Source organism: Theropithecus gelada, chromosome 1 (genome assembly GCF_003255815.1).
Source record: "Theropithecus gelada isolate Dixy chromosome 1, Tgel_1.0, whole genome shotgun sequence".
Classification (NCBI taxonomy): domain Eukaryota; kingdom Metazoa; phylum Chordata; class Mammalia; order Primates; family Cercopithecidae; genus Theropithecus; species Theropithecus gelada.
In genome coordinates, this window is record NC_037668.1 from 158,002,509 (window position 1) to 158,027,613 (window position 25,105).

The 25,105-nt window shown below is 38.9% G+C and overlaps 1 protein-coding gene across 2 annotated transcripts in view; it reads right to left on the reverse strand.

The window, feature by feature from the left end:
• CR1 (complement C3b/C4b receptor 1 (Knops blood group)) overlaps positions 1–25,105 on the reverse strand; it is a 204,860-nt gene that overhangs the window by 76,891 nt on the left and 102,864 nt on the right. Inside the window, exons 35-38 of one of the 2 annotated variants that reach the window (XM_025396262.1) lie at positions 23,929–24,114; positions 22,010–22,033; positions 20,915–20,990; positions 13,429–13,533 (exon numbers count right to left, since the gene is read on the reverse strand). The exons of the other annotated variant lie outside the window; for it this stretch is intronic. Coding sequence (XP_025252047.1) covers positions 13,429–13,533; positions 20,915–20,990; positions 22,010–22,033; positions 23,929–24,114 — 391 coding nt within the window. The remainder of the gene's footprint in view (positions 1–13,428; positions 13,534–20,914; positions 20,991–22,009; positions 22,034–23,928; positions 24,115–25,105) is intronic. 2 annotated transcript variants of the gene reach the window in all.

Consider the following 25,105-nt stretch of genomic DNA (forward strand, 5'->3'; position numbering starts at 1 on the left):
ATTTCCTAGTTTCAGGTGTCAGATTAAACTCAAAGATTGGTATTTTATTGAAACTTTCTTTCAATCAGTCAAATTTCTATCCCTGAGGTTAATCAAGCCATTCTTAACATACTCAAAGACTTTCACATTACATTTATGAAACTAATTTTTATTTGAGTTAACTGAAGCTTCATTTGAATGGTTCTGAGCCTTGTTTCCTATTTTTGGGGATAAGTTCCGTAAGTCAGGGATAGAGTTTTCTTATAATATCTCCAGTGCCAAAATCTATAATAGGTGCACAATGAATAGCTGGTAAATATTGGATGAAATAAATGGTTCTTGTGGTCAAGTGCACTTAACATGTCTCTGCCAGTTCTCCTCCAGCATGAATTTACCAAATGTCCAGAAAATTCTGAGAGATTTTGATTTAAATAATTTTAGACCCTAGAAAACAAATTGAGATCTGTCTGTAAAAGGGATGAACTCAATTGTCTGCACCGCAAACTTTCCTTAATCAGGTGTTGCAAGCTTACTTGTGAAGTGGAGCTGTGGTCTATCCCTTAGCCTTGAGATCATTTTAGTGACTGAGTTCAAAGGGAGGGTGTCGACAATGAACTTCCTGAGGCCTTAACAGGGATAGAACTTGAAGCCACAGTTTTGAATGAAGTGGATTTAGGAGATTAATGTTTCCTCCAACTCCCCCTAAAGATTTTGTCAAACTGCCAAAGAGAAGAAAAGGAGAGAATGGAGGATATGTGTGTTTGTGTACCAGGTTTAGAACCATGGGATCTCCTTTAAGGGGCTTATGAAGGGCAGTGTGGGTGGAGGCTGGTGTGCGGATGTCATTAAACTGTGGTCAACTCTTTTAAAATTTGATGTTAGGGCTGGGCACAGTGGCTCATGCCTGTAATCCCAGCACTTTGGGAGGCCAAGGCAGGCGGATCACGAGGTCGGGAGATCTAGACCATCCTGGCCAACATGGTGAAACCCTGTCTCCACTAAAATACAAAAAACTAGCTGGGCATGGTGGCACACACCTGTAGTCCCAGCTACTCAGGAGGCTGAGGCAGGGGAATTGCCTGAACTCGGGAGGCGGAGGTTGCAGTGAGTCAAGATCGCGCCACTGCACTCCAGCCTGGTGACAGAGCAAGACTTCATCTCAAAGAAAAAAGAAAAAAGAAAAAAAAACAAAACAAAAAAGAACCATGATACATGTTCTTTGCCTCCTAAATTAGTATACTGTATTTACATTATGCTTTTCAGGAGCAAGTGTAGCAGCATGAATGACCCTCTATTTACACCTGCTAAGCACCTGACAGCCAACTGACCTTTATGTTCAGCTGTGTCTGATTTTCTTTCCTGTTACCATCAAGAGCATGTCTGTGGCATTACACATCAACACAGGGATTATGAAAACAATCAGGTACAGAACTATATTCCATAAGTAGATTTGCAAAATAAAGTATTTTATTCCCTTCTCATTATAATGGTAGAGACAGAAAATTTCATTTAAGCATCATAAACTTTATACTACACACTTAAGTGTGCCAGAAAAGCAAGCAAAACAAAGAATATTAGGACTAGGAATAACTTCAGAGGGCAATTGGTGTCCAGTCCCTGCTTTTCAGATGAAAATGTAAGGTCTCAGGTCAGCAGAATTGCTTAATAATACAAATTAGGCAATATAATATTTTACTCATAGTTAGCATATACAGTATTTCTCATTATAACTGATGTAATAGAAAAAAATCTTTTGGCTTTCTTGCAATTAAAAAGTTAGAGGTGAGGTTGCAGTAAGCCTAGATAGCACCACTGCATTCCAGCCTGGGTAACAAAGCAAGACCCTGTCTCCAAAACAAAACAAAAGTCACAGGTATTGCATATTTATTAATCACATTGCTCACTGACCTACTCCATTTTGGAAAAAAAGAGAACACAGGATTTTTTTTTTTTCTTGTGATGGGAAATTTTAATTCAAAAAAGACCAATTCCTAATCACGTTGTTTCTAGTCTTCCTTTAAAAGTTACTTCTTCAAAATCCCAAGAAATAAAAGAGATTTGCTAAAGATCCAACTAAGCAAAAGTCCTGTCAAATATATTTACATATATTCACCACCTACTTGCCCTTCTTTCTTGGTGACCTAGCTGTATGTCCTTTGCCCATTTTTGTGGGGTGGAGAGAAGTTTGGTCTTTGAATTTTTAAGTACTCTCTAAACAATAAAGCAATTAGCCTTTGTGATGTAAGTTGCATTTTTTTTTTCTTGCCCTTTATCAGTTGATTTTTCTTAAGCTGTTTTTCTCCCCTCTCTTCCATGATTTTAAATTGAAATTCAGGTTCATGTCTATCTTACTCCTTATATTGCTATCAAAGTAAAGGTGGCAGAATTCACCTTTAAAGCAACTGTTAAACAGAATTACACAGAAATGAGCAGTAGTCATATATAAAGCTATTCTTAAATATCCAGAAATATTCTGATGTTAGCATAGCCCATAATAACATAGCCCATATGTTAGCATAGCCCATAATAACATAACACATTTTTATTCTCTAAAGATGTGGACAGGTTGAAGAGCACAAGCTCATTTATTTTAAAAATATCAGAACATATTATTTTGATATATTTTTAAAAATTTATGTTTTAAAAAGTTAATTTAGTATATTCTGAATCCATACAAAACTAAGCTAGTTACTTTTATAATAACAATTATTCTTTCATTTCAATTTTTATTATGTTTTTTATAAAGAACAGAGCAAAAAGTGCTTTTGAAATAAAGCTTAGAAAACATCCAAAGCTTATTTTCCAAATATTTCTCTTGAGTAGTCTTAACCACCCTTCCCATAATCATTTCATGCCTCTCTAGTAAATTAATTTTTCTCCCTAGAGAAAGTAAAAACTGATATAGCATATATTTCACCCCAAACTGTTTAAAAGACTAGGGTTCTGCTCTATAAAATAAAAGGAAACTAAGGGGAGAAAAGTACATGTGTAAAAAAACACATATGTGAAAGAAGAAAGGCAGAAAATGAATCAAATATTAGGAGTGGTTATCACTAGGTAGCATAATCATATGTGACTTATTTTTCATAACTTTCTGCATTTTCCAAGCTCTCCTTAATGAGCACATTCCATATTACAAATATTTTAAAAAAGAAAAATGACCAACTTATAAACCAGCAATTCCAGGCAACACCTTATTCCTTTAAGTAATTCAAACCATTTTCTATCTCCTAAAAGCAGTCTTTTCCCCTGACTAGGTACTGTGTGCGTTTAGCACGAGGCAGAAGGGTGGGGGTTTCACAGTGATGCACACAAAGAGGGAGGAATTTTGCTAGGTACTGGGGAAGCGGCAGCATCTTCAAGTGCACGTGTCTGCATCTCTGTGAAGTCACTTCAAAGACTTCATGAAGCTCAGATCTGATTCTGTTGAAATCAATTGGCTCCTTTCCAACCAAAATTGTACCTCGAGATGTTCTTCAGCTGTATAGTACTTTGTCAAGGAAGGACACTGAAATAACAGGATGTTTTCATTTAGTTAACAGCATGGTCGACAATTGAACTACCCAGAATTTACAGGCTGATAATCGTGATGCTAGAATTTCCATATAAATTACAAGGTCATTAGAAGTGTTTATTGCCCTCTGTGATGGCTGCTGTGTAGGACACAGAAACTATGGCGTAAATGGAGACATTAGTAAATAAGAGAGAGATTAATGATTAACTTGACCTTTTCCTTTTCTAATTGTGTCCAAAGAAAAAGTGTTCTCAGAGTTGAGCTACTAAATAAAGAGCCTCATTCCATTCTAGAAAACGTACAGGTCACCCATAACAGAAGAAATGATTTTTTTGAGTCTGTTGTTCTAAGCCATGGTGGTAGCAGGGGGCAGAAATAGGAACTGGTCATCTTGGAGGGGTCAGCATCAGAAAGCATGTCCTTCTCTTCTAATTACAGTTAAGAATGAGCTGCAGTAGTAGATTTAGTACAAGGTATCCACATGCTTCCCCAGCTGTGCTGGAGCCTCTCCTTTTAAGGCCAGGAATGGTGTCCTTCCACCAACTGTCAGACCTCCTGATGAGTCCCTCCAGTTTATCTGCTCCCCAGTTATTACTGCCACCAGATTCCTCATCTTTGTTCTCCTTCCATCTCACAAGACTTCCCAGCATCACCTGTTACCTGTATTCCTCCAAACACTTTCATGTCCAACACACAGCTATGTCTTTGGAGCCTGACTCTTTACTCCGCCTCAGAACCTGGGTGCACAAGGTCTTAACGCTTGCACAGATTCTAACTCACTTCTTGACTAGCATATTTTGCTACAGATGATTCACTTTGTTCCTGTGGAACACTGTGGTCAAAATTCCAACCTTAAAAGGGAAAGTTGAAACAAAATTTTTAAGTACTTTATACCTACCGAAAAGTGATCAATAGTCAGTGTACACAATTTGAGGTGTACTTTAATGTAAGAGTATTTCCAAAAACTTGAGGATAAATGAAATTTTCATAATTTCATTTCTCAATTGATTAGTAAGCTCAGTTGATTACTGAACATTTCTCCTTTGATTATCTATACTCAGAGATTGGGGAGATCTTTAAAAAATTGTCTCTATTCATCAGAAGTTAATTTAGCATGGAAAAGAAAACAGATAAGCACAATGTATGGCACATTGTAAGTGGCTAAGAAGGTTTGAATAGTAGATAAAGCAAGTACATGAATGCAATAGAGTTATCAGGCAAAAAGACAACACATGAAATGTCAATAACTATAGGTTATGTACTGTTATAATGATGGGAGAAATGTTTGTCAGTTTGTAAAAAAAGCAGAATTCAATATTGCGCAATCAATATAATCTCAAGGTGTATATGCAAATGTAAAATAATATGCAAAGATGCTTAAGAATACTACTAGGTAGAGATTATTGCAGGTAATTTTTACATTTTTAATATTTTCTCCTATTTCTTGTTTTTAATAATGAAGAGATATTACTGTTAAAATAGTTTATTTATTTATTTTTTAATACTTTAAGTTCTAGGGTACACGTGCACAATGCGCAGGTTTGTTACATATGTATACATGTGCTGTGTTGGTGTGCTGCAACCATTAACTCTTCATTTACATTAGGTATATCTCCTAATGCTATCCCTCGCTGCTGCCCCAACCCCACGACAGACGCCGGTGTGTGATGTTCCCCTTCCTGTGTCCAAGTGTTTTCATTGCTCAATCCCCACCTATGAGTGAGAACATGCGGTGTTTGGTTTTTTTCTCCTTGTGATAGTTTGCTGAGAATGATGGTTTCCAGCTTCATCCATGTCCCTACAAAGGACATGAACTCATCCTTTTTTACGGCTACATAGTATTCCATGGTGTACATGTGCCATACTTTCTTAATCCAGTCTATCATTGATGGACATTTGGGTTGGTTCCAAGTCTTTGCTATTGTGAATAGTGTCACAATAAACATTCGTGTGCATGTGTCTTTATAGCAGCCTGATTTATAATCCTTTGGGTATATACCTAGTAATGGGATGGCTGGGTCAAATGGTATTTCTAGTTCTAGATCCTTGAGGAATCGCCACACTATCTTCCACAATGGTTGCACTAATTTACAGTCCCACCAACAGTGTAAAAGTGTTCCTATTTCTCCACATCCTCTCCAGCAACTGTTGTTTCCTGACTTTTTAATGACAGCGATTCTAACTGGTGTGAGATGGTTTCTCATTGTGACTTTGATTTGCATTTCTCTGATGACCAGTGATGATGAGCACTTTTTCATGTGTCTGTTGGCTGCATAAATGTCTTCTTTTGAGAAATATCTGTTCTTATCCTTTGCTCACTTTTTGATGGGTTGTTTTTTTCCTTATAAATTTGTTTGAGTTATTTGTAGATTCTGGATATTGGCCCTTTATCAGTTGAGTAGATTGCAAAATTTTTCTCCCATTCTGTAGGTTGCCTGTTCACTCTGATGGTAGCTTCTTTCGCTGTGCAGAAACTCTTTAGTTTAATTAGATCCCATTTGTCAATTTTGGCTTTTGTTGCCATTGCTTTTGGTGTTTTAGACTTGAAGTTCTTGCCCATGCCTATGTCCTGAATGGTATTGCCTAAATTTTCTTCTAGGGTTTTTATGGTTTTAGGTCTAACATTTAAGTCTTTAATCCATCTTGAATTAATTTTTGTATAAGGTGTAAGGAAGGGATCCAGTTTCAGCTTTCTACATATGGCCAGCCAGTTTTCACAGTACAATTTATCAAATGGGGAATCCTTTCCCCATTGCTTGTTTTTGTCAGGTTTGTCAAAGATCAGATGGTTGTAGATGTGTGGTACTATTTCTGAGGGCTCTGTTCTGTTCCATTGGTCTACATCTCTGTTTTGGTACCAGTACCATGCTGTTTTGGTTACTGTAGCCTTTTAATATTGTTTGAAGTCAGGTAGTGTGATGCCTCCACTTTTTGTTCTTTTGGCTTAGGATTTACTTGGCAATGCAGGCTCTTTTTTGCTTCTGTATAGACTTTCAAGTAGTTTTTTCCAGTTCTGTGAAGAAAGTCATTGGTAGCTTGATGGGGATGGCAATGAATCTATAAATTACCTTGGGCAGTATGGTCATTTTCACGATATTGATTCTTCCTATCCATGAGCATGGAATTTTCTTCCATTTGTTTGTGTCTTCTTTTATTTTGTTGAGCAGTGGTTTGTAGTTCTCCTTGAAGAGGTCGTTCACATCCCTTGTAAGTTGGATTTCTAGGTATTTTATTCTCTTTGAAGCAATTGTGAATGGGAGTTCACTCATGATTTGGATCTCTGTTTGTCTGTTATTGGTGTATAAGAATGCTTGTGATTTTTGCACTTTGATTTTGTATCCTGAGACTTTGCTGAAGTTGCTTATCACCTTAAGGAGATTTTGGGCTGAGACAATCGGATTTTCTAAATATACAATCATGTCATCTGCAAACAGGGACAATTTGACTTCCTCTTTTCCTAATTGAATACCCTTTGTTTCTTTCTCCTGCCTGATTGCCCTGGACAGAACTTCCAACACTATGTTGAATAGGAGTAATGAGAGAGGGCATCCCTGTCTTGTGCCAGTTTTCAAAGGGAATGCTTCCAGTTTTTGCCCATTCAGTATGATACTGGCTGTGGGTTTGTCATAAATAGCTCTTACTATTTTGAGATTCGTCCCATCAACACCTAATTTATTGAGAGTTTTTAGCATGAAAGGCTGTTGAATTTTGTCAAAGGCCTTTTCTGCATCTATTGAAATAATCATGTGGTTTTTGTCTTTGGTTCTGTTTATATGCTGGATTACGTTTATTGATTTGCGTATGTTGAACCAGCCTTGCATCCCAGGAATGAAGCCCACTTGATCATGATGGATGAGCTTTTTGATGTGCTGCTGGATTTGGTTTGCAAGTATTTTATTAAGGATTTTTGCATTGATGATCATCAGGGACATTGGTCTAAAATTCTCTTTTCTTGTTGTGTCTCTGCCAGGCTTTGGTATCAACATGATGCTGGCCTCAAAATGAGTTAGGGAGTATTCCCTCTTTCACTATTGATTGGAACAATTTCAGAAGGAATAGTACCAGCTCCTCCTTGTACCTCTGGTAGCATTCGACTGTGAATCCGTCTGGTCCTGGACTTTTTTTGGTTGGTAGGCTATTAATTACTGCCTCAATTTCAGAGCCTATTATTGGTCTATTCAGGGATTCAACTTCTTCTGGTTTAGTCTTGGGAGGGTGTATGTGTCCAGAAATTTATCCATTTCTTCTAGATTTTCTAGTTTATTTGCCTAGAGGTGTTTATAGTATTCTCTGATGGTAGTTTGTATTGGGGTCAGTGGTGATATCCCCTTTATCATTTTTTATTGTGTCTGTTTGATTCTTCTCTCTTTTCTTCTTTATTAGTCTTGCTAGCGGTCTATCAATTTTGTTGATCTTTTCAAAAAACCAGCTCCTGGATTCATTGATTTTTTGAAGGGTTTTTGTGTCTTTCTCTCCTTCAGTTCTGCTCTGATTTTAGTTGTTTCTTGCCATCTGCTAGCTTTTAAATGTATTTGCTCTTGCTTCTCTTGTTCTTTTAATTGTGATATTACGGTGTTGATTTTAGACCTTTCCTGCTTTCTCTTGTGGGCATTTAGTGCTATAAATTTCCCTCTACACACTGCTTTAAATGTGTCCCAGAGATTCTGGCATGTTGTGTCTTTGTTCTCATTGGTTTCAAAGAATATCTTTATTTCTGCCTTCATTTTGTTATGTACCCAGTAGTCATTCAGGAGCAGGTTATTCAGTTTCCATGTAGTTGAGCAGTTTTGATTGAGTTTCTTAATCCTGAGTTCTAGTTTGATTGCACTGCGGTCTGAGAGACAGTTTGTTATAATTTCTGTTTTTTACATTTGCTGAGGAGTGCTTTACTTCCACCTATGTGGTCAACTTTGGAATTAGTGTGATGTGGTGCTGAGAAGAATGTACAATCTGTTGATTTGGGGTGGAGAATTCTGTGGAACTCTATTAGATCCACTTGGTGCAGAACTGAGTTCAATTCCTGGATATCCTTGTTAACTATCTGTCTCGTTGATCTGTCTAATGCTGACAGTGGGGTGTTAAAGTCTGCCATTATTATTGTTTGGGGGTCTAAGTCTCTTTGTAGGTCTCTAAGGACTTGCTTTATGAATCTGGGTGCTCCTGTATTGGGTGCATATATATTTAGGATAGTTAGCTCTTCCTGTTGAATTGATCCCTTTACCATTATGTAATAGCCTTCTTTGTCTCTTTTGACCTTTGATGGTTTAAAGTCTGTTTTATCAGATACTAGAATTGCAACCCCTGCCTTTTTTTGTTTTCCATTTGCCTGGTAGATCTTCCTCCATCCCTTTATTTTGAGCCTATGTGTGTCTCTGCACATGAGATAGGTCTCCTGAATACAGCACACCGATGGGTCTTGACTCTTTATCCAATTTGCCAGTCTGTGTCTTTTAATTGGGGCATTTAGCACATTTACATTTATGGTTAATATTGTTATCTGTGAATTTGATCCTGTCATTATGATATCAGCTGGTTATTTTGCTCGTTAGTTGATGCAGTTTCTTCCTAGCATCAAAGGTCTTTACAATTTGGCATGTTTTTGCAGTGCCTGGTACCGGTTGTTCCTTTCTATGTTTAGTGCTGCCTTCAGGAGCTCTTGTAGGGCAGGCCTGGTGGTGACAAAATCTCTCAGCATTTGCTTGTCTGTAAAGGATTTTATTTCTCCTTCACTTATGAAGCTTAGTTTGGCTGGATATGAAATTCTGGGTTGAAAATTCTTTTCTTTAAGAATGTTGAGTATTGGCCCTCACTCTCTTCTGGCTTGTCGAGTTTCTGCCGAGAGATCTGCTGTTAGTCTGATGGGCTTCCCTTTGTGGGTAACCTGACCTTTCTCTCTGACTGCCCTTAACATTTTTTCCTTTATTTCAACTTTGGTGAATCTAACAATTATGTGTCTTGGAGTTTCTCTTCTAGAGGAGTATCTTTGTGGCATTCTCTGTATTTCCTGAATTTCAATGTTGGCCTACCTTGCTAGGTTGGGGAAGTTCTCCTGGATAATATCCTGCAGAGTGTTTTCCAACTTGGTTCCATTCTGCCAGTCACTTTCAGGTACACCAATCAGATGAGATTTGTTCTTTTCACATAGTCCCATATTTCTTGGAGGCTTTGTTCATTTCTTTTTACTCTTTTTTCTCTAAACTTCTCTTCTCACTTCATTTCATTCATTTGATTGTCAGTCACTGATACCCTTTCTTCCAGTTGATCAAATCAGCTACTGAAGCTTGTGCATTCGTCATGTAGTTCTCATGCCATGGTTTTCAGCTCCATCAGGTCATTTAAGGACTTCTCTATACTGGTTATTCTAGTTAGCCATTTGTCTAATCTTTTTTCAAGGTTTTTAGTTTCTTTGTGATGGGTTCGAACTTCCTCCTTTAGCTCTGAGAAGTTTGATTGTCTGAAGCCTTCTTCTCTCAACTTGTCAAAGTCATTCTCCATCGACCTTTGTTCCATTGCTGGTGAGGAGTTGTGTTCCTTTGGAGGGGGAGAGGTGCTCTGATTTTTAGAATTTTCAGCTTCTCTGCTCTGTTTTCCCCCCATCTTTCTGGTTTTATGTACCTTTGGTCTTCGATGATGGTGACGTACAGGTGGAGTTTTGGTGTGATTGTCCTTTCTGTTTGTTAGTGTTCCTTCTAACAGTCAGGACCCTCAGCTGCAGATCTGTTGGAGTTTGCTGGAGGTCCACTCCAGATCCTGTTTGCCTGGGTATCAGCAGCAGAGGCTGCAGAACAGCAAATATTGCTGAACAGCAAATGTTTCTGCCCTATCATTCCTCTGGAAGCTTCATCTCAGAGGGGTACCCACCTGTGGGAGGTGTCAGTCTGCCCCTACTTAGGGTTGCCTCCCAGTTAGGCTACTCGGGGGTCAGGGACCCACTTGAGGAGGCAGTCTGTCCGTTCTCAGATCTCAAACTCCATGCTGGGAGAGCCACTACTCTCTTCAAAGCTGTCAGACAGGGACATTTAAATCTGCAGAGGTTTCTCCTGCCTTTTGTTTGGTTATGCCCTGTCCCCAGAGGTGGAGTCTACACAGGCAGGTGGGCCTCCTTTAGCTGCAGTGGGCTCCACCCAGTTCGAGCTTCCAGGCACTTTGTTTACCTACTCAAGCCTCAGCAATGGTGGGCACCCCTCCCCCAGCCCTGCTGCCACCTTGCAGTTTGATCTCAGATTGCTGTTCTAACAATGAGCAAGACTCCATGGGCATAGGACCCTCCGAGCCAGGCACGGGATATAATCTCCTGGTGTGCCATTTGCTAAGATCATTGGAAAAGCACAGTATTTGGGTGGGAGTGACCCAATTTTCCGGGTGCAATCTGTCACAGCTTCCCTTGGCTAGGAAAGGGAATTCCCTGATCCCTTGTGCTTCCCGGGTGAGACGATGCCTCGCACTGCTTCGGCTCACGCTTGATGGGCTGCACCCACTGTCCTGCACCCACTGTCCGACAAGGCCCCGTGAGATGAACCCAGTACCTCAGTTGGAAATGCAGAAATCACCTGTCTTCTGTGTCACTCACACTGGGAGCTGTAGACTGGAGCTGTTTCTATTCGGCCATCTTGGAACCAAAAAACAAAATAAGGTAGTTTATTTTTTAAACGGTGTAGTCAGGAAACGTGAGTTTCAAAGAGAGACACCATTTTGGACTAGAGTTATTTGGGAGAGCATCTTGGTTGATTGAATTCTGAGCTGGGTTCAGGGAATTTAGATAGAAAGAAAGGTGGAAAAGTGTTTTAGGCAGGTAATCTGACAGGAATGAGGCTAAATCAAACAATTTATCATTGTGGAATATTTTTAAAATGGACTCTTGTAAAAATGGTTGTTGTTCTCACAGTCTGCTGTTATTTTGTCTGTTTGTGAATGGGTGGCCACACAGCTGGCCCTGAATCAGTTCTGTCTGACTTTTCCCCCACAGCACTCTGATAGTAAAGGAAAATGAATGCCTCACCCAAGAACTTTGGAGATATAGGTTAAAGCATCCCTGAAAACACAATATTTTCTATCTTATTTTATCTTAAACTTCCTGCATTATTTATTTGTCTTTTGCTCCCTTATAAATGTGTTTGTGTTAATGTTGAAATAATACAATTTTTATTTTAACAATTGGAGTAACACTAGAAAAATATATTCTCTAGGAAACCATGCCATTTTCATCTTATGATTTTTATATCCCATTGGTACATTAGCATTAACCATGTATCCCCCAGTGTATACAAATGCCCATCTGAGAAGAATCAGGACAGACATTAAAGCTTCAAAAAGTAAAATATCAATCCTGAATTTCAAAAAAGCATTGCATATTTTATTTGTTTTCATAAACAGTAATGACAGATAAGCTAGAAGCAAAGTGACTAGGAAGACAGATAATAAATAGGGCATTGCAAATTCATTTCTATTATAGGAGAAAATAGGACATAATCTGTAATTTTTTGTTTAGAAAAGTTTGAATTGCTTCTACTTATATTGGTTAACTATAAAATACCTTTTTCCACTTCCTTTCCTTTTCTTGTGGCCCCTTCCACTGTCCTCTGTTGAATTTAGGATTTCTGATGTGTGTAGGTATAACATGCCAGGTTTAGATTAATGCGCATGTATATGAGAAAGAGGTGGGACATAAAGAAAGGAAATTTAGTAATGACTGTGGTGCTTCTGCTTCTGCTTTCTACAGGACTGGCCTACTTCTGTTCTAGGGCATATGATGATCTTGTTCCTGAAAATGCCCCGAACACCTATGGGTAGGACATTTTAGGATTCTTGGGCATAGCCAAAGGAAGCCAGAGCCAAATAAATGGCTCTGGATGTTAAAGAAAAATGGAGTTTTGTATTTGCAACAAGCCCGAGAGTCTAAATGCCTGTATTTACTGCATACCTCAAGAATGCAGTAAAGATTTGAACAAAAGAGGGGAGTATCCACTGAGAGGGAGAGGCCTGGGAAGAGGTTGGAAAGCCCAGGTTAAAAGGGGAACTAGCCAGTGAGAAATTTCTCATAGTATGATATAGTTCAGGGGTTAGCAAAGTCTTCCACTAAAGGGCCAGATAGTAAATACTTTTGGCTTTTGGGGTCTCTGTGGCAACTACTCAGCTCTGCTGTTGTAGTATAAAAGGGAGCCAGAGACAGTAGACAAACGAATGCATGTGGCTGTGCCCCAGTAAAACTTTATTTACAAAAATAAGTGGCCAGCTGGATTTGGCTCACAGGTGGTAGTTTTCGGGTCCCTGGTGTGCTAGTTATTTTTTAGTTCAGTGATTTCTAATATTGATGTATACCACTTTCGATTATGGTATAATTTCCCTTTTCACCCCAAATCTTCAGCAATATGTACTACACAACAGCTAGCAGTAAGCCTGCTTTGAATAGGTAGAATGAAAGGTTAGGCATTTAATAAGCCCAAGGGAGTGAGGACCAAAAGAAGGGGCAGTCAAAGAGGCCAAATGAAGTAGAGAATTAAGTGGAAGTCAGAAATCAAGGGGGTTGGAGGCTGGGGAGGTAAAGTGAAAGTCTCCAGAGGACATTAAAGTGACTCTGTGCATTTAAGGGAACCTGGAAGACTTGGGGGTACAAACAAGCAGCAAATGCTGGGGTTCCACAAGAAAAAGAAAAGCATACTACTTCTCAAAGTTTCATAGCATAAATCCAGGAAATTACAGGAATGCTTTGAAAGAGCAGTGACTGTCACTGCACTGACTTAGAGTGATCACCCCAAATCAGTGGAAATGACAATAATCATCCTATAAAAACATAAAGAAGTTTCCAGCTCCTGAAGTACTTTCTAACTTCTTTGGTATCAATAACCTTCCTAGTACAGTATCATATTCAAGTATTGTTTCCATTTTTGATATTTGAGTTGTTGAAAACATTTTGAATTCAGTATGTATATAGGTACCTGCTATTTTCTTCATTTGTTTGCAGAGTTTGGGGATGAACGCTGCTGCCTCCTGGAGAATGTATATGGATAGCCACTTCTTTAGGTTTTTCATGTGCATTATTGCTAATTGGCAGAGTAAAAAAAATAGAAAAACTGTCTTAATCGTTTAAGTATCTGTTTTGAAAGAAATTAGTAATTTGCATTTGGAAATTTAAGGTATCATTTGCCTTAAGTTCCTGATGTCTTTGCAAGATGTCTGAAAGGAAAATCATAACCAAATCTCATCTTTTAATACTAAGCAAAAACTTAGATTAGAAAATAATACTAAAATCATCCTATATTTTGTGTCAGAATACTCTAAATTGTTTATAGGCAGATGTCCATGCCATGCATTTCACTATTTCTGACATAATTTTGATTAGTAAATAGGGTTTTACATCAAGATTTTGACACTTAAGCTGCACAACATGAATGACTTTGCACTGCAATGTTACCCGAGGCTTCCTTTTTCTCCTATAGTGAAGATATATGTTCTGTTTTCTGTACAAGTAATACCCACAGTTAGGGGAGCAACAGTAGCTGTCATGAAGGTATTTAAGAACTGACAGTAAAAAGTAATATTTACTCACTTTTGAATATCAGTAATAACAATCATGTGTAAATAATAGCTAACATTTTCTGACATGCATCATAAGTGAGGCACTATGTTAAATAAGGTAGGAACTATTATTATCTCCATTTCACAGGCAAGGACAATGAAATTTACTGAGGATAAGTATCTTGCTCAGGGTCTCATAGAGCGTAAGTGACTGAACACAGGCCTTAGCAGTTGCAAATCTCTCGTCCTCACCTGGTATGGTACCCTGCCTCTTTGGGGGTTAATAAACACTTCATCTTTTATCAGTGAAATGATAAAACAGTACCAGTACCTGGAAATGTTATGTATGCATTGGTATTAGGGATTTAAGAATGGAAACTTGAAGAGTTAACTCACTTCAACACATACTACTATTTCCTCATCACTCAGTTACTCTTTACCCTCTTATGGAAATTAGAATGACAGCGTCATTTGAGAAAAAGAGGCAGACTGCTTCAGGGGACAGAGTTTTCATAGGATAGGGAAGGCACACTTGAGATCCACGGGTGAGGAAGAGTGGAGGGGTATGTAGCCAGGTGGTGTGACCTTCCAACGAGTGGTGATTAAGCAGTAAGATGAGTAATGTTCTGAAAGTGGTCTTGGGTGATGAGTGGTACGTGCGGTTTTGCAGAATATGATCTTGGTGAGTATATGTTGAATGAAGAGCTATCTGGTTAGTTACTGGTGGTTAATGTGAACAGAGGAAAATTCAGGGAGCCTTCACAAAGGATGGCCTTAGGTAGTTTATCATTCTAAGCATCACAACAATGGGAACTTTGAAATTTTGACTGCGGACAAGGCCATTTTGTGTAGAAATGGGAGTGGGTACGAGGCAGTAACAAGAGGCAATAATGGGCTCTGAATGAAGAAGTCTACCCAGTATTATTCCTCAGTGATCAATGCATGACCTATCTTATTTGACATTATCACAAATTATTGTTGTAAATACACAATGAAATATCAATATGTGCAGGCAGCATATTTTTAACTAGTGTAATATCAAGGCAGTAAGATTAAATCACCGGAAGAACTTGCCAAGTCTATGTGAAAGGCCAGGAAATCTCAATACGGAAAGATGCCCTTAAAGAAATACCTTAATGTTTCATAGCCAAATAACTCAGAATATAGAGTAACAAAAAGGAGAGATTGCATACTGCTCTCTGGAAAGATACTGGTTCAATATACCAGAGTAGCTAAAACAAATTCAGTAAAATATAGGGAGAAAAATAATATTGAAAGAAAAAAGGAAAATACTTTAGATTTGTACTATATACAGTTCTGGATACTGAATTTCAGTAATATAGAGTCAGATTCAGAAATGGAAACTAACGTTGTCAAAATACTAGCACAAAGATTTCGAGTTAAATAATCCAGACTAAAGGCCTAATTCCTAACAACTTCCTACTGCTTTTAAACAAGCCACTGAATTTCTTTGAACCTAAAGTGTTTATGCTTTGGGATAACAATACGATTGGGCCTACGTACCTCACAGAGTTGTTTTGAGGACCAAAGAAGATAATAAATGGTAAATAAATCTATAAATAAACATGTTAACTGTTTTTGTAAATACATTAACCGTTGCTACTCTTATTAATCTTGACTGCTGTACAAGTAGAGATTAAAAAATCATTAAAAAAAATTGTTTTGGGTGGGTATAGGTGGTCCCTGCTCACAGGGGCTCACAGTCCAGGGAGCAGGGATGGTGAGGAGTATAGTGGAGACCAAGAAGTCAAGAGATAGTGGTAATAGAGAGTGGAAAGGCCAAGGTGGAGGGCGCAGAGGAAATGGGCAGAGTAATCAGGTATTCTTAATCAGAGAAAGCTGAGGATTGAGAAGGCACATGAAATCAACAAGTAGTGATATTGTTTAAGCAGATGTGCTTACTAAATTCAGTGTTGGTACAATGGACTGAATGTATCCTTCCAAATCTATATGTTGAAAATTTATAGGATCTAATTACTACAGGATCTCAAAGGTAGGACCTTTGAGAAGTAATTAGATCCTGAGAGCAGAGCCCTTGTGAATGGGACTAGTGCCTTTAGAAAAGAGACCAGGAGAGCTCCTTCACTCCTTTTCCCTGATGTGAGGATTGAAGTCTTTTAACTAGAAAGCGAGCCTCACCAGACACTGAATGTGCAGTTGCCTTGATCTTGGACTCTCTATCCACCAGAACTATGAAAAATAAATGCTTGGTTTTTAGAAATGAAATAATGATTTTTAGGAACAGGGTCTTGCCATATTGCCCAGGCTGGCCTTAAACTCATGGGCTCAAGCAGCACCCCTGCCTCAGCCTCCCAAGTAGCTGGGACTATAGGTGGGAACCACTGCACCCAGCTTAAATGCTTATTGAATCCACCCAGTCTATATAAGTTTTTGGTATAGCTGTCCAACTATATATACCAACAGACTGAGACAGTTGGTATATTAGAACAAGGGGCAGCCTTGAAACCTGGAGTAAGTTTAAAACAAGTTAAAGATGCACCATTTAACTTGGTAGAGAATTAGGGCAGAAATTTCCCCTCGTGGTAACACTCTTAGTGGTGTTTAGCTCACTCATTCATTTGATAAATATTTATTGAGACTCTTTTTGTTCCAGGGACAGTTTAGATTTGTTATGTATCCATTGGTGAAGATAGGACAAAAATTCTCGACTTCATTGAGGGAGAGAGAGAATAAACATGGGATGTAATTATTTAATTAACTATAATAAAAGAGGATAAATCTATAAAAAAAATAAAGCAAGATAAGAGAGATTGGGAATGTGGGGGTGGGATCATGTCATCTTTACTAGGATAGTTAAAGTAGGCCTCCTTGGGGAGCATTTTAAAGAAGGTGAGATCATTTCTGTGTGTGTATTCCTTCTATTTCTGTCGCATTTTAGTTTCTTTTCTTGTTTTTTTTTTTGTTTGTTTGTTTGTTTTTCTTTTTTTTTTTCTCAGCTGGAGTTTTGCCTTTGTTGCCCAGGCTGGGGTACAGTGGCACGATCTTAGCTCACTGCAACCTCCAACACCTGGGTTCAAGCGATTCTCCTGCCTCAGCCTCCTGAGTAGCTGGGACTACAGGCATGTGCCACTACACCAGGCTAATTTTTGTATGTTTAGTACAGACAGGGTTTTGCCATCTTGGCCAGGCTGATCTCAAACTCCTGACCTCAGGTGATCCACCTGCCTCAGCCTCCCAAAGTGCAGGGATTACAGGCCTGAGCCACCGCGCCCAGTCTCATTTTAGTTTCTTGCTAAGTCTTTAGACTGCTCATGCAGCTTCTGAATTGTCTCCAGTGTTTAAGATAGATGTCAACCTGAATCTCTCCAGGCGTGGTGTGATAGTGGCTCTCCCGTAAAGCAGGCCATCTTGTTCTACACTATTCTATCTCTGTCAGTCTTTTTTAGCTCCAGGATAAACAGCTCTTCTGACTTGAGGACCACTATGATACTCTCCACTCATATTATGCGTTTCCCACATGGTTTCCTACTTCTTTGCCATGAGGACCTTTATGCCCTTGTGTTTCTGTGAGGGAAGCTTGAGCTCCAGATAAGGAATAATCAGCCCTCCTCACGTAGCCACAACGACTTAGCTATTGGCCACACCCACTCAAGGAAGTATGACTGCATGATTAATCAGCCCAACTCCTTCCAAGAGAAGGGACCTCTGCCTTCTGATTATTTAAGTTTATGACTTTCTCTTCCCAATTTTAGCTATGTGTTATTTCTAACATGAAAATCAATGGTGTTTTTTTAGGGAAATGCACTCACTATCCTGAAACCACCTTTGCAAAGATTATGAGAGTGAAAGAAATCTAACACGGCTGACTTCATCTTGCTTCTAGCCTTACAGGTGGGCTGCCTTTGCTCATTCCTGGGTGTAGGCCAAGCTAACCATGAAAGGAATTTAGTTTATAATTTAACTTTGGAGCAAGGATAATAACAGTCTCTTCCTAAGACTAGCTCCCTCCTTGCTCAGGACCCGAAAGCTAATGAAAGGCCAAGAGTTTAGGATTATGAGAGGAACCTGAACTCTGCTAAAATATAGTCATGGTTTTTATAATCCATTACTGCTCAGAGATTTGTGACTTCCCTAATTTCTCCTATAGATAACAGCACTATTGTAGAATGTAAGATTGGTCTTCTGAGATGTTTTTCAGGTTTTTGCATTTGGCAACTGACTGACTCTACCTGGACCTGTGACTCATGACTCAGCTGGTCCTGTGGCCCCCAACCAGAGGTGGATACAGCACATGAGGACCATTTCCCACACCCCCATCCCCAACCAATCAGCAGTACCCATTCCCTAGCTCCCTTCCTACCAAATGATCTATAAAAACCATAGCCTCTGTGTTCTTGGGGAGACTGAGTTGAGTGATAACTCCAGTTCTTCCACATGACTGGCCTTGTGTTAATTCAACTCTTTCTTTACTGCAATATACCATGATCTCAGGGAATTGGTTTTGTCTGTATGACAGGCAGGAAGAACCCTTCAGGCAGTTACAGTCCCAAGAAGTGAAACAGGCCAAAAGTAAAAGTTTAGAAAATGTTTAAAAATTTTCCTGGATTACACCTATATAATAGGTTTTAGTGTGGGTTACATAGATGTTTGGGAGGTTTACCTCCCTGACCTTTAAGTCTAGCAAGGATCATGATCTTTCTTTCTGCCACATTTCTGGTAGCCACTGGTCAGAGAGAATGGTTGTGCCATGGACATTACACTTTAAAAGAATATGGAAAAAATAGGAGGCAAGTTTTACGAGATGGAAAACGTGAAGAAATGGTATATGCTCTGAGGTTGCTTAGGCTATACAAGATAATCATTTCAAAAGAAATAATTTTATGAAATGGTTATTGAGTCATGTTTATGCCTGAAGATGATTAATATGAGGAAATGATCTTAAAATATGTGGGTGAAACAAATCAGTAGTTAGGCTTGAGAATCTGACCCTTTAGTTGATTAACAAGGAATGGGCCATAAGGAATGAAGAATGACATAGTTAGAAGGGTGGAGATATTCAAATATCTTCAAGATATTGAAGTATCTTGAATATTTTCAAGAGGAAGAGGTAATCATTTACCCTGTGTGATTTCAACTAGAGAGTGGTATAGATACAGGAAATTAGAAGCCCCAACTTCTTTAATTCAGATTTAGTAATTTAAAAAAAAAAATTAACTCACTAATATATGGTACTTAATGAGAAACTTTAAGAGGAAAAGTGTATTGACACAAGTACTTTGTTAAGATAAAGCGCCCAGCTACTTACTTTTCCTTTTTGTAATGGAGAAGAGCAAAGAATATATGTCAAGCCGTAAAATATAGAGAACATTAGTCAGGAAGGATAAAAATTTAAATTTAAATCTCTACTCATTCAGTATTTTCCCACGAAATTGAGTTCCTGACCAGGTTGTTGACAGCAAGATCTACTATGACAAACTACTTTTTAAAAAGTATATTGGCAACTTTGTGAAATATCAAAACTTCAATTTCTGTAAAGCTTGTTGTAGGGAACTGCATTTGTTTAGAATATTTGCTATAGAAAACTGTTCACTTAAAAGTTACAAATTCAGTTTTTCTATGGGTATACAATTTGCTCATCAACTATATAACGTTGGTATTATTGATTCTGGCTTCACTGATGTTGTTATAATATAATCAACCAGTTCAAAAGCTGTGTAGGTTCTTTTCCCTGTCAAAGATGTTTCTTTATTCAGATCTTAGTCTTTGCAAGTTTTTTTTTTCTTTCAAGTTTAAAAAATTAATGATGGCTGGGGCCAGTAGCTCACACCTGTAATCCCAGCACTTTGGGAGGCTGAGGCGGGTGGATCACTTGAAGTCAGGAGTTCGAGACCAGCCTGGCCAAGATGGCAAAACCCTTTCTCTACTAAAAATACAAAAATTAGCCTGGTGTAGTGGCATATGCCTGTAGTCTCAGCTACTCAGGAGGCTGAGGCATGAGAATCGCTTGAATCCGGTCGGCGGAGGTTGCAGTGAGCCAAGATCATGCTATTGCACTCCAGCCTGGGTGACAGAGCAAGACTCTGTCTTAAAAAAAAAAAAAAAAGTTAATGGTGTTTACAAAATATTTGTTTATATATTGAAATACCCAATGGAAAGTCTCAATTATTCCCCACTGGCAGGCTATGTGTGCCATATGATATGTGTGCCATATGATATGTGTGCCATAAGTGACCCAATTTAACTTCTAGTGCTGTGATAGGACCTGGGCTTAGAGGGAGGTGTCTGCAATGTCTTAGCAAAACTAGGATATCAGTAGCCTCATGAACAACTTTTTAAAAACTCCATCTGCCTACTTTCTCTTTCTGTAAAACTCAATTCCTTCTTAAAATGCTGTGTGTGTGTGTGTTTGTGTGTGTGTGTGTTTTGAGATGTAGTCTCACTCTGTTACCCAGGCTGGAATGCAGCGGCACAGTCTTGGCTCATTACAACCTCTGCCTCCGGGGTTCAAGCAATTCTTGTGCTTCAACCTCCTGAGTAGCTGGGATTACAGGGATATGTCCCACCTCTCCCGGGTAATTTTTTTGTGTTTAGTAGAGACGGGGTTTTGCCATGTTGCCCAAGCTGGTCTCGAACTCCTGGCCTCTAGTGATCTGCCCACCTTGGCCTCCCAAAGTGCTGAAATTACAGGCATGAGCCACCATACCTGGCCCAAGAGCGGTTTTTTTTTTAAATTGTTCTTAGTATCCTATATACTTCCTTTAGTGCGAATACCTCTTTGTCTATACTGTGTGTCAAGGATCTTCTTTATAAGAATTACCACATCTGTTTATGTAGCAATGGGTTTGTTTGTCTTTTACTTTCTTTTGACTTCCAAGCAGGGGTAAGTACAGTTTACATTTCTTGGGATAATATGGCTATACTTACCCTTTTCTGTACTTTAGAATTATCCAAGAGAGGAAAATGATGAATAAAATAACGAAGATCATACCAGATAAAGTGCCTAGGCAGTAAAACAAGGTAATTACATGCATGGAAAATATAACTCATAGGTTTTAAATTCTGTCTTAGTATCTAGTCCCACTACAGATTGCCAATGCTTTTTTTTTTTTTTTAGATGTAACTATACATTCTGCTTTACTCTGGGTTTCTATAGCATTAGTCTTACTCCCACAGGGTTATTACAGTTAAGGTGTGATCTGAGCTGTTTTGTAACCTTTAGTCCAACTTCAGCTTTTCCAAAAGTAAGTGAGAACCGTGATGGGGCAGCTGGCCACCAGCTCTCCATGGCCCTGCCCATATCTCTTGCCTAAGGCTTAACACACAGGCATTTCATTGTGACAATACTGGAATTTTCTCTCTTGTTGAATTATATATGTAGGTCCTTTGTCCATTTATTGACTGTTAAAATGCACAATCTCCACAGGTAGGTAGACCCAGGCTACCCCATTCTGTGGTCTTGGGCAAGTTACATAAACTCTCTGTGTCTCAGTGTCCAGATGTGTAAAAAGGGATGTAGGAATAATATGCCACAGTATTCTGTTGGAAGCAGACTCTATTACAAAATGATTCTTATTTAGGCAGACCAAAGATATGGGCTCAGAAGACTGGTCTTGTGGCTTTCTATTTGTGCAAATGAGCAGGATCACCATCCGGAAGTATACTTCAGGTTGCAACCGAAGGAAGTTGCATTCTCCCAGCACATTCAAATAAAGAATTTTTGACACTGATGAATGATTATTCATTTGTAATGGTTCAAAGACAGTAAAGAGCCTTTGATGAAGGTTGTTTAGTATGCATATGACAATGCCAGTTTCACTATCTCGTGGCCTAACTTATCATTATTATCTTTCTAGTTGAACTTACAACTCAAGATATTTTGATCTCTTTACAACTCAAGATATTTTGATCTCTTTACAACTCAAGATATTTTGATCTCTCTTTTTGCATTTCATTCATTATAGGTAGGTACTTACTGTTAAAGATGCCAGAATTCCTCAGCAAACCTTTCATGAAACTTACCAACTATTAGAGCATCACGTGCACCTAAAAGGAAGACAAAAGTCACAAAAAGTCACTCTAGCATGCAATGTGATTGAGCAGGACCTCTCAGCCAGTGACAAGTCATTCTAATTTTTCTCCAGGACTCAGTCTAATATTTTTTCTAATGCAAAAAGCCATTGGTTTCATTCACATACTCTCATTTTACCTTCTGCACTCAGAGAAGACTTTTAAAAATTAATATTAATACAATTACAGAAGAAAATTTATAATACAGAGCTAAAGAAAAAATCACTTCAATCCTAGTACCCAAAAAATGTTTTGATACATTCTGTTCTGGCACATTTTCTCGTGTGTGTGTTTTCACCTAATTATACACTAGAAATATAAGTTACAACAAAGGCTAACTAATATAATCTAGTAGATGCATCATAGTGCATTCAATGGCTTCTATTCTGCATTTAAGTTGTTTCTAGGTTTCTGTCTCATGAGACCCTTAATAAAATGCTTAATAAAATATTTTAATATTTTATATTTTTCCTTAGATTAGATTTCTAGGAGGGCTAACTGACAGGAATAGTTGTATTATTTTTCACATACATTGCATAATTGTTTTTCGTAAGAGTTTTTGCAAATTTACAATAGTACCTTCAACGCACAACAATATCAGTTTCATCACATCTTTGCTTTTCATTGGGTGTTCACCTAATAACCTTTTTATTGTTAATTTAATGGACAATTTTTAAAGAATGTTTTGCTCTTGTCACCTAGACCAGAGTGCAGTGGAGCATTCTCAGCTCACTGTAACCTCCACCTACTGTGTTCAAGCGATTCTCCTGACTCAGCCTCCTGAGTAGCTGGGATTACAGGCATCTGCCACCATGACCGGCTAATTTTTTTATTTTTTAGTAGAGATGGGGTTTCACCATGTTGGCCAGGCTGGTCTTGAACTCCTGACCTCAGGTGATCCATCCGCCTTGGCCTCCCAAAGTGCTGGGATTGCAGACATGAGCCACCATACCCGGCCCCTTTATTTTATTAATATCAATTTCATTCCACTTATTTGTATGTCTCTTCTTGTGCTGGTGCAAAGTGACTTTTGTATTGTTGCTTTATATTTTGTTCTAATATTTGATACAGTTGGTTCCCCAACTATCTGAGTTTTCTGTCAGTCCCAGCCAGATCTTCAGAATACTCTAAAGCCATTTAGTAAGTTATCCAGTGAGATTTTTGCCAAAAAAGCGAATATAATTTGATATTAAGGGGGTGTCAAGCTGATAATTTAGAAATATTATCCGTGAGTCATATTAGCATATTTACAGGATTAATTGTAAAACTGGATCTTGAACAATCTTGGTGTAGAACCATGTATTAGAAGAGTCATAAGAGATGGGGAGAGGGGAAAGTGTAACACTAACTTGGATTAAGAAAGGCTGTTCATTATTAATTTTGCTCATCTGCTCCACGATGTGGGTAGAATTTTTTATCTTGCAGTACTTTTCAGTTGCCAGCAGAGGGCCACTCTTCTACAGAGCTCAATGATACATGATGTGTGCTAGCTGTGCTAGCTTAAAATCCTGTAGCCTACAGTGGTGAGGGAGACAGGCCGGCTGCTCTCTGCAGCTTGGAAGGTGCTCCCTAACTCATGCTGAAAACATTTCTTTTAAGGCTCGTAGGCTGTAAATAAATCATTACTGTGTGGCTCATGCAACCACGTGACATAGACAAAAAAGGTGCAGAGCTGGAGTGAGAGGTGTGAGAAGAGAAAGTCTGGCCTTACTCTCATTTTGGGATTTTTGGAAGAGGTGGACGCTCATATTGTACTCCATAGCTGGTAGCATATGCCATAAACATCACACCACACTTGATGCCAATATGGATGAATGAATGAGCAATAACCATGACCGGGAAGGTCCCACATTCCTTGTACTTGCACTTACGAGAGGTACATATGGCCAGAGGAGGGTCCCATCTGTCATCCGCCTGGCACTGGCTCCAGGGACTGCCTTCCAGCGCATACCCATCTTCACACTCCAAAGTCACATAATCTCCATAGTGATACACTTTTTTCATTTCTAACTCCTTCGAGATTCCATTCATAAACTGTGGGAAGCTACAATTTACCTCTGAAATTAGATAAATCAAAAGGAAATTGATATTTTATGGGTTTTTTTTTTTTTTTTTTTTTGAGACGGAGTCTTGCTCTCACCCAGGCCAGAGTGTAGTGGCACGATCTCGGCTCACTGCAAGCTCTGCCTCCTGGGTTCACGCCATTCTCCTGCCTCAGCCTCCCGAGTAGCTGGGAGCACAGGCGCTCACCACCATGCCCGGCTAACTTTTTGTATTTTTAGTAGATACGGGGTTTCACTGTGTTAGCCAGAATGGTCTCGATCTCCTGACCTCGTGATCCGCCCGCCTCAGCCTCCCAAAGTGCTGGGATTACAGACGTGAGCCACCGCGCCCGGCCGATTGTTGGTTTTAACTGCAGAATAGACGGATCTATGACTGCAAAACCTATTTTGCCCTTGGCTAAGAAAAAGCATGTTTTTAAACATGTTACTAATCTTCCTCCTCCAAAAGCCTTATAATTTAACATGTTTTGACTCCCATTTCTTAATGTAAAGTAATAGAATATGGAATGTACTGTGCATTCACTTTTGATTAACAGCTCTGCAACTGGAAAGCTGTGGAAAGATTAGGAATTAGGCTAACGGTGATCTAGCCCTGGAGCAACTTGGGTCATGCTGTAAGGAAACAAGAGTACCATGTTAATTCTCTCAGGCTTCACAACAAATACTGGCACTCTGCTCTTTATTAAATGCATACTTTTGGCCCATTTCTGCACATAGAACAAAGAAGTTAGTAAATCATGATTCTGAATTTAAAATTCATCTTTCTTTCTTTTTTTCTTTCTTTTTTTTTTTGAGTCTCACTCTGTCACCCAGGCAGGAACGCAGTGGTGCAATCTGGGCTCACAGCAACCTCCACCTCCTGGGTTCAAGCAATTATCCTGCTTCAGCCTCCCGAGTATGTGGGATGACAGGCATGTGCCACCATGCCTGATTAATTTTTGCATTTTTGGTAGAGACGGGGTTTCACCATGTTGGCTAGGCTGGT